The 10,013-nt window shown below is 38.2% G+C and overlaps 1 protein-coding gene across 1 annotated transcript; it reads left to right on the forward strand.

The window, feature by feature from the left end:
- Positions 1-995: 995 nt before the first annotated feature.
- On the forward strand, positions 996-9,778 carry MUC7 (mucin 7, secreted). Its single transcript, XM_030818957.1, has 2 exons — positions 996-1,049; positions 7,860-9,778. The coding sequence occupies exons 1-2, from the start codon at positions 996-998 to the stop codon at positions 8,661-8,663; spliced, it is 858 nt and encodes a 285-aa protein (XP_030674817.1). The 3' UTR covers positions 8,664-9,778.
- The last annotated feature ends 235 nt before the right edge of the window (positions 9,779-10,013 follow it).

Below are 10,013 nucleotides of genomic sequence, written 5' to 3' on the forward strand. Positions count from 1 at the left end.
AGTAGTTATTCAAAAAAATATATGTATTCAGTCTGCACTATGTACTAGGCATGATGACATAACAATGAATAAAGCATAATTCTTGTCATTTCGGGACTTAGAAAAAGGGTATCGGCCAGACACGGTGGCTCACAACTGTAATCCCAGGATTTGGGGAGGCCGACGAGGGTGGATTGCTTGAGCCCAGGAGTTCAAGACCAGCCTGGGCAACACAGTGAAACCGTGTCTCTACAAAAAATAAAATAATAATAATAATAATAATAATAATAACAATAGCCAGGAGCGGCGGTGCATGACTGTAGTCCCAGCTACTAGGGTGGCCAAAGTGAGAGGATCTCTTGAGCCTGGGGGGTGCAGGCTGCAGTGAGCCATCGCGTGCCACTTCACTCCAGCCTGGACAACAGAGCAAGACCCTGTCTCAAAAAAAAAAAAGGTACAAGAAAAAGGATTATCAAATGGCAAAATCTTCAGTAGAATGAAATTGGAGGAAGAGTCCATTTGACCTGGTTCTTTGTTCCAAGTGACAGCCTCATAGCACAAAGACAAAGAGCATTTTCCTCTAACATCAGGAATCTTTGCAAAACTGTGCAGTATCAGGTCATTTATATGATGGTTCCCTAGAGAGGGAAGCTTCCTGAATTAGAAAAGAAATAAGAAGAAAATTATTTCCTTTTCTTATTGCTAAACTTCCTAAGATCCTGCCTTTCCTAGCCAATATTTAATATCAATAGAAAATGTTCATGTTGCAAACTAGTTAGAGTAATTCTTGAGTCTCCTCCATTGCTTCCTCTCTAAAAGAATGCATTTTAGGCCTGAAGCAATTTTGCATCACCCCTATGGAATGAAAATGTATACATAATTTTCAGAAACCATTGGTCTCTTTTTGCCTGTACTTTCTAATAAAAATAAGTCATTTACCAAAACACATTCCTCTCCCATAATATCATAACTAATATAAGCCACATTTCTGCTTTTCCCAGGAGACATCAGAAAGAATGAAAACTCTGCCGCTGTTTGTGTGCATCTGTGCACTGAGTGCTTGCTTCTCAGTAAGTATTCACCCAAATAAGTTTTTTCCTTAACTATCAATAACAAACATTTAGTGTACCTACCTGAGACTTTCAAAGCATAATAGGCAACCCCTATTTCCAAGAAACTTGGCATCTTTTATTTCCAGGAAACATATAAATATGGATAATTGGCCGGTGCACTGGCTCACACCTCTAATCCCAGCACTATGGGAAGCCTAGGAGGGAGGATCACTTGAGCTCAAAGAAGTTCAAGACTAGCCTGAGTAACATAATGAGACAGTATCTCCACAACAACAACAAAAAAATTAATTAGCCAGGTGTGGTGGTGCATGCCTGTAATCCCAACTACTCGGAGGCTGAGGTGGGATCTTAAGCCTGGGAGGTCAAGGCTGCAGCAAGCCATAATCACACTACTATGCCACAGCCTGAGTGACAAAATGAGACCCTGTCTTAAAAGTATATACAGATGGGTAGATAGACTAGATAGATAGGTAGATAGACTAGACAGGTAGGTAGGTAGGTAGGTAGGTAGGTAGGTAGGTAGGTAGGTAGATAGATAGATAGGTAGATAGATAGATGATAGATAGATAGAGAGATAGATAGATAGATAGATGATAGATAGATAGAGCATAAGGAAATAATTTGTTTCCTTTATCCAATATCTATAGAGCACAAACTTTATAGTGAGTGTGATGAGAACTGACACAGATGAAAACCAGATTTGTAAGGCCGTTAGGTCTTGTTGTGGAATATGGATTCAAATCTCTCAGGAAGTCTCATCATGATCAAAGCACTCCCAGGGGAGTTACATGACAGGATTCTTAGGAGAAGACAGGTAGCAGGTAACAAAAGCTGAGATAAGGAGACTAGTCAGGAAACTATGGCAGTGGTCCAGATAAAAGATGATGATGACTTGTACTAAATTTCAGCAATTAAAAGATAAGAGTGGGTTTAGGATATATTTTAGTGATTGAGTCTACTATATCTTCTGCTGGATTGTATATGTGGTAAAAGAAAGAAATGAACAGGCTGGGCGCGGTGGCTCACGCCTGTAGTCTCAACACTTTTGGATGCCAAGGCAGGTGGATCACCTGAGGTCAGGAGTTCAAGACCAGCCTGGCCAACATGGTGAAACCCCGTCTCTACTAAAAATACAAAAATTAGCTGGGTGTGGTAGTGGGCACCTGTAATCCCAACTACTCAGGAGGCTGAGGCAGGAGAATTGCTCGAACCTGGGAAGCAGAGTTTGCAGTGAGCCAAGATTGCATCACTGCACTACAGCCTGGGTGACAGAGAAAGATTCTGTCTCAAAAGAAAAAAAAAGAAAGAAATGAACAAAAATATTCTAGTTTGGGGCATGTTACATTTGAAATGGCTATTAGACTTCTACATCAAGATATCAAGATAACAGTGGATATATGTTGTCTGGAGTTCAGAAAGAAATCTAGGGGTAAAGTTTATATTTAAAACATACTTGAAGCCATGAAACCTTACAAGATCACCTAGGGAGAAAATGTAGGAAGTTTGGATATGGATAGAGAAAATGGAGGACCCACAAGAGGGGATAGGAAAGGATGGCTTCCAAAACCAAGAGAAGATTACAAAGTGGACCTTCTATCTTTAAGAAATGTAGGGTGTACTGGTAAAGGAAAATTAAAATTAATAATGATATAATGTGATTACAAGGTGATACATGCTGTAATAATAACCATATTTTTCTCTAATGGTATGTACCTGTAAGTATTTATTCAATTTTATTTTGACGAAATTTCAAATAAGAATCAAGAAGTGGAATGTACTTTTTTATTGAATGAGGATGGATAGCCTCAGAATATTATGCCAGTAGAGTAGAGAGACAGAGGGCAGAAGAACTGATGAAGTGGATGGGATTTACTCTTGGATATTCTCATATTTCTCACTTGCCATACAATATCCCCCAGAAAACAATCCGGCTTTTTCCCTGGACCCTAATGCTGATTTCTGTGACTGTAGAAGAGTGTTCAAGCTGGGCTCAGAAGATGTGGGCTTAAACTCATCTCTAATGTTTACCATCCAGATGAATCTTGAGCAATTTAGAATCTTTTTATATGGCCCCAATTTCCCTATGTGTAAAATAATAATAACACTATACGCTTCAGAGGGCTGCTGAAGGGTAAATGAGAATTTACAAATTATAAAATATAGTGTAGATATAAAAATTATGACAAGATTATTGTAATCTCAGTTTACATACTAGTCGATAAGGCTTTAAGTTCTGAATATGCACAGTGATGTTCACTTTTTAATAAGTAAAATTTTAATAAGGAATCCCTGGCTACCAACACCTCTATATTGAAAGAAAGAACTTTCCAATCAACACAAATCATGTTATTGTGAAATGATGAATCTGGGTTGTTCTTTTGAGGTGGCCTTTTATCATAACTCCCTCAAATCCAGACACCTAAAGAATCCTTTCTTCCAAGTGCTTAGAATAAATAAAACTCTTCAAGCTGCCCAAATCTCAAAAAAGTCCCTGGTGAGAGAAAGAGTTTCCAAAGAACTTGAATATGAGAAGGTAGCACAGAAATACCTTGACCTGATCCTTAGAAAATACAGGAATGTGAGGTCAGGAGTTCGAGACCAGCCTAGCCAACGTGGTGAAACCTCGTCTCTACTAAAAATACAAAAATTAGCTGGGCATGGTGGCACACATCTGTAATTCCAGCTACTCGGGACGCTGAAGCAGGAGAATCGCTTGAACTTGGGAGGCGGAGGTTGCAGTGAGCCAAGATCATGCCACTGCACTTCAGCCTGGGCGACAGAGCAAGACTCCATCTCAAAAAAAATAAAAAAAGAAAATACAGGAATGTACCAGAGAGTAGCATCAACCCACAGCCAGAAAAGGTCAGTCCTGGAGCTCTAGCAACAACCTGCTTTTGTGGAGTGATTTCAGGGAGCAGATAGTCTGGCTTCTGTCTTCCAGATATCCCAAAGAAAGACTTGAAAGGATGTATTCTGGAGTCAGATGAAGAGCTCTGTCAACTATAGCATTATTTAACATAATGCTTTCATTCTCTTTAAAAAAGGATCACAGATTTTCAACTGGTCATAAAAATAAGCTGGTAGCAAATGAAGAAATGAATTGTGCTTTCTAATTTCAATTAAATGTAATATTGGGCCGGGTGCCGTGGCTCACACCTGTAATTCCAGCACTTTCGGAGGCCGCGGCGGGAAGATCACCTGAGGTCAGGAGTTCAAGACCAGCCTGGCCAACATGGTGAAACCCCCATCTCTACTAAGAATACAAAAATTAGCCAGGCATGGAGTACACACCTGTAATTCCAGCTTCTAGGGAGGCTGAGGCAGGAGAATCCCTTGAACCCGGGAGACGGAGGTTGCAGTGAGCTGAGATCACGCCACTGCACTCCAACTGGGTGACAGAGCGAGACTCCGTCTCAAAATACGAAAGTAAAAAATGTAATCTCGGCCTTGCTTTCTTCTAGTTCTCTTCCTTTCTGACTAATTTTCTCCTCTTCCTTCCCCACAGAATTTGGCATTCCTTTAGTTATTTTAGGAGTCTTCTGCTTTCTCATACCCTCCTTTCTTGCTGCAAGTGCCATGTGTCTCTCCTTCTCCTTCGCTTGACTCCAGCCTACTCTCTCCTTGTTCCTCATGTCTTCTCCCTCTTCTCTCCTCTCAGAAGTACAGTTTGCAATTGGAGAAACATCTCCTAAAAGTTACTTAGTCTGAGACTCAGTTTTCCCATCCATATAATGAAGATAATAACCATACCCACCTTATGACATTACGAAGAAATTAAATAAATTTGTATTTGTAAACCTCTCAGAATAGGGCCTAACATAAAGTGAGTGTTATATAAAGACTTTTTTAATAAAAATAAATAATGAATGTGAACAGGCAGGCAGGGTTGCTATCTTTAATACACCCTCCCTGGCATATCTATGTTTATTATAAGGACCTCCATACTTCAGTCACCTAAACTCATACTTCAGAGGCATGCATTTTCAACTCCTTCCTCTCTCAGACTTCTCTAAATCCAACTCTAGTCCACAAGTTCTGTTATAACCACCCGTAACTGCCAGTCATAATAATTAATCAATATATTAAGTAAATCAAACAAACTAGTCATTTGATACATGTTCCAGGCCAAGCTAACATTAAAATTAATAGGATTTTAATTAATTTGTCTTCATATAAAAATGTGGTAGGTATTATTTTGGTCACCTAAAGTAAAATAGCTGAAATTATTTTACATATGAATAAACGCTTTTAAATGTTAATATTTTATTCAATAAGAAATTAGTTATTGTCATCATTTCTATGCATTTACTCATTCAATTAATCGCTAATGAGTATCTGCCATACGCCCGGCATAGTTTTAGGTATTGGGCTTACAGAGGTGAATGAAAGAGGGGCCTTCGTGAGGCTCATGTGATTAAGGCAATGAACCACATAACCATTTCAAAGCAAACAGAATTAGACTTTGGATCTGGAATTTAATTTAATCCAAATCATTTTATAAATGAGCAAGCTGACATCCAGGCACATTAAGTGACTTGACCAAAGTCACTCAGCTATTCAGTGGCAGACACAGGACAAAGCCAAACCTCTACTGCTGGTCTGTTGCAGCATGTTTCATACATATTCCTATAAGATCTGGACATTCTTTGCAACATATTCAGAGACCATCTGAAAAGGGAAAGACTGAGATCATGGAATGTGAGGCCCTCAATCCTGCTTCAGTCAGAGCAGGTCCTTAATTATGTGGATTGCATATTCAATCTCCAGGGAAAGATCTGTTTGAACAACAGGACCTGTTCTATTTTATATGAGAAAACAACTACCCCTGTAATGGAAAGGATCTCCTCAGAGATTCCTGGAGTCAGTGTTACCAATTCTGAAAACCTATGCCCTTTTAAGAGAGATCTATGGAAAAATACCAAAGTTACGTGAGTATCAGAAGCCATTGTTAGCTAATGGTTGTTCCCAGTTGTGAATTAAAATTTCCTGGATAATTTAATTTTCTAAACAAATAATTCTTTCTTGTATTGATGGATGTTGGGGAGAATGTCCAGATCTTAGAGGAATATGTTCGAAACACACTGCAACAGACCAGCAGTGGAGATTTTAGAATGTCCTGTGTCTGGCATTGAATAATTGAATGACTTTGGGCAAGTCAATTAACATGCCTGGATCTCAGTTTATTCATTTATGAAACTATTTGGATTAAATTAAATTCCAGATCCAAAATCTAATTCTATGACCTCTTTGCTTTGAAATAGTTATATGGTTCATTCCCTTAACCACATGAGCCTCAGGATGGTCCCTGTTTCATTCACCTCTGAAAGCCCAGTACCTAGAAGCTATTTTTGAGGCTGGATATATTAGTGTCTGAGGAAGTTATCTTAGTTAAACAATCAGCTAGTCTCTCAGAAGTTGTCACTTCATCTGCACTAAACTTTGTGTCCAAACAAAGCTTTATAACTTGCGACTGGAATGATTTACCCATTTGGTCATCTAAAAAGGGCTTCTGTGAACGTCATTAGGAAGAAAACGTAACCTATCCTTGTTTGGGATGTTCTCATTTATCCTGTTTATATTTCTTTTCTCCAATTTAATATAACTGGTCACTAAAAAATGTAGTATGAGATTGAATACAGGGAAGAGGGATATAAAAGGCATGAAGTTTGTTTACAGATAAGAAACGGAAACAGTGATGGTACTCTAACTCAAACAATGTCAGCAATGGCTAAAGGAAATGAAAATATTCATCTTGCAAAATGATGACCCACATGGCATAGAAGTTATTTTCAAATTTTGAAGGACTTCTGGATCTTCTGTAAATCTGCCAAAACAAAATTAGGACCAAACGATGGAAATCTTCATGAAGAAAATTCTACTCAGTTAAGAAGGAAAATCCCAAAAAACAAACCTACATTCAGTGTCAAGAACTCTCTACCAGGCTGCCTTAGGAATTACAGTAGTGAGTTCCTAATCAGAAGAGGTTAGATGCATAGACTAGAAAGCCTTTCAGCAGGTGTATTGATAAAAGATCAAGTATCAGATGTACAGTTGGACTAGATCAGTGTTCTTTTCAGATGTAAACACCTTTCAGAAATCATGAAAACCATTGGTGCTCTATCCAGACAAAATGCATAAACAAGCAAATTTTCTCTAAAAATTAGATGATTCATGAACCCCCAAATCATGAATTCTGTAGTTCTAATTTTTTAAACAATAAAGTTAAAAGGTAATGACCAAAGTTGTTTCTCCAATTTATAAAGGCTAAAAACTGTTTCCTGAAATATGGAGAACATGAAGCTGGGGTGGGATATTTTGTTTGTTGGGGCTTTGTTGTTGTTTGGCTGTTTCATGTTTTGATGATGGTAGATATGAGGGATGTAAGCCAGAAAGAGCTCCTGGATCTCAGCTGAATGTCTTTGACTAAAGTTTTGTGAACAGGCTGAGCAAGCAGGAAGCTTTTGTGCTGGGACCTCAGGCAGTAACTTGACCATTTTCCACCAGAGGAAGAAGAGAGGAACTGTAAGCACAAAAGTTCGTATCCAGCTAAGCATTCAAGCTAGAACCCACAGGAATATATTCATCCCCGCTATCTAGAGAGTAGACATTTGACGAAAGAAAACTCTCTAGTAGCAATTCTTTCTTGAAACTTGGTGAAATTAGGAAGATAATCACTTGACTCAATAATGTACTCTGGTTTCTAATCCCAGCATTCCACAAATACCGTTCATCTCATGGTCAGCAGTGATCACCTGATTGATAAATGGATACTTTTTTCATTTCTTACATTTTCTTTCTTTTCTGCAGTTCAGTGAAGGTCAAGAAAGGGATCACGAACTACGTCACAGAAGGCATCATCACCAATCAGCCCAATCTCACTTTGAATTACCACATCATCCTGGACTGCTGGTTCACCAGAAGCCGCTCATTAAAAAGTCCTATAAATGTCTACACAAACGCTGTAGGCCTAAGCTTCCACCTTCACCTAATAACTCCCACAAATTCCCAAATCCTCACCAGCCACCTAAACATCCAGATCAAAATGGCAGTGTGGTCAACCCTACCATAGTGGCTACAACCCAAATTCCATCTGTGACTTCCCCATCAGCTTCCACCAAAATTACTACCCTTCCAAATGTGACTTTTCCTCCTCAGAATGCTACCACCATATCTTCAAGAGAAAATGTTAACACAAGCTCTTCTGTAGCTACATTAACACCAGTGAATTCCCCAGCTCCACAAGACACCACAGCTGCCCCACCCACACCTTCTACAACTACACCAGCTCCACCATCTTCCTCAGCTCCACAAGAGACCACAGCTGCCCCACCCACACCTTCTGCAACTACACCAGCTCCACCATCTTCCCCAGCTCCACAAGAGACCACAGCTGCCCCAATTACCACACCTAATTCTTCCCCAACTACTCTTGCACCTGACACTTCTGAAACTTCAGCTGCACCCACACACCAAACTACTACTTCAGTCACTACTCAAACTACTACTACTAAACAACCAACTTCAGCTCCTGGCCAAAATAAAATTTCTCAATTTATTTTATATATGAAGAATCTACTAAACAGAATTTTTGAAGACATACTGGAGCAATAGTATATTATATGTTGTAAAATGTTCTGTCATTTATGTGCTTCATGAGTGCAGAACTACCATCTTTACTTTTAGCACCAATCCCAACATGAAATTATATTACTCAGATTTAAAGCACTATCATTAATCTTTCAATCTAATTATTCACCACCACAAGACCTATTAACAAGATAAAATGCCTCTATCCCACAAGCCAGATGCAGGTCTGAGGTTCAAAATAACTCTTTGGATCCTACAGAGATAGCCTACTGAGGGCAGAGAAAGTCCTCAGATAAAAAGAGAATATTGTATGGGCCATCAACCATTTACTTTTCCCTGAATGTTAGAAACTACAAAATCACTACCTTGTACCCCCATCAAAATCCCACCTGAACCATCTAATCCTATAAACATAAACGGGTAAAATTGGAACTTTCCAGATGAACAAAGACATCTAAATATCTGTAGATAGAAACATTTATCTATCTAAATATATTGATAGACCTGTCATTGTACTGATTAATGACAAAATCCTTTAGATAATTATCTTTAACTTTAAATAAAATTTTATTTCACAAATGTGAGCCGAGAAAGAGGAAAGTTGATTTGAAGTGAGGATTAGAAGTGAATGACAATAAAGTCTGGCAGCCAAGCACGAACCAAGACTGGCACTACTTTTCTTAGTGTATATAATTGTTTAAACTGCAAGGTTGACATTTATTGTGTTGTGTCTCAGTTAATTTCGATCTAATGTACCTGATTCTAGCCTCTGTGAACAACAAGAATACGTTTGTGTATGTTCACATGGTGCTCATAATATTTCACTATCAATTCAATTAATTCACATAAATTCCATGTGAAATGTATTCAACAATGGAATATTTTCTACAATATTTAGTATACATTTGAATGTATTTTAAACCATGCCAAACTACTGCTTTAATGTCAAGTTTGCAGAATTGTCTCTGAAAATAAAAACCCTGACTTTAGTTGTAAAAGAATAAAAATTAGCTACTTGGTATACGGAGATGTTAATTTGGGATATAGAGGCATTTTTATCTTCTGTCACTACTACTTAAAACTCTGATGATTATGTTAGATTTTTTTGCTAACTAATAAAGATTTCAAATGGCAATTTATATTCATTGTGTGTATCTGGAAGTTTCTTGCCTTTCTTAGACTCTGAGACTGGTGAAAAGAGACCCAAATGAAAATTTACATTTTTGTCAACTCTGCCACTAATTAGCCAAGTGACTTGGGTAGGGCACTCTATCTCTAAACATTAATTTTCTTTATTTTTCAAAATGATTAATTTACTTAAATTAACTTAATCTTACTTCTTAATATAAGTTTCCAATCCAAATTATGTGTTTG

The sequence above is a fragment of the Nomascus leucogenys genome, chromosome 9 (assembly GCF_006542625.1).
Source record: "Nomascus leucogenys isolate Asia chromosome 9, Asia_NLE_v1, whole genome shotgun sequence".
In the NCBI taxonomy this organism is placed as follows: Eukaryota; Metazoa; Chordata; class Mammalia; order Primates; family Hylobatidae; genus Nomascus; species Nomascus leucogenys.

Excerpts from the sequence above, each read along its gene's own strand:
- MUC7 (XM_030818957.1), top strand. The coding sequence starts at position 996 with ATGAAAACTCTGCCGCTGTTTGTGTGCATCTGTGCACTGAGTGCTTGC. Across the intron at positions 1,050-7,859 it reads CACTGAGTGCTTGCTTCTCA|TTCAGTGAAGGTCAAGAAAG; the intron begins GTAAGTATTCAC and ends TCTTTTCTGCAG.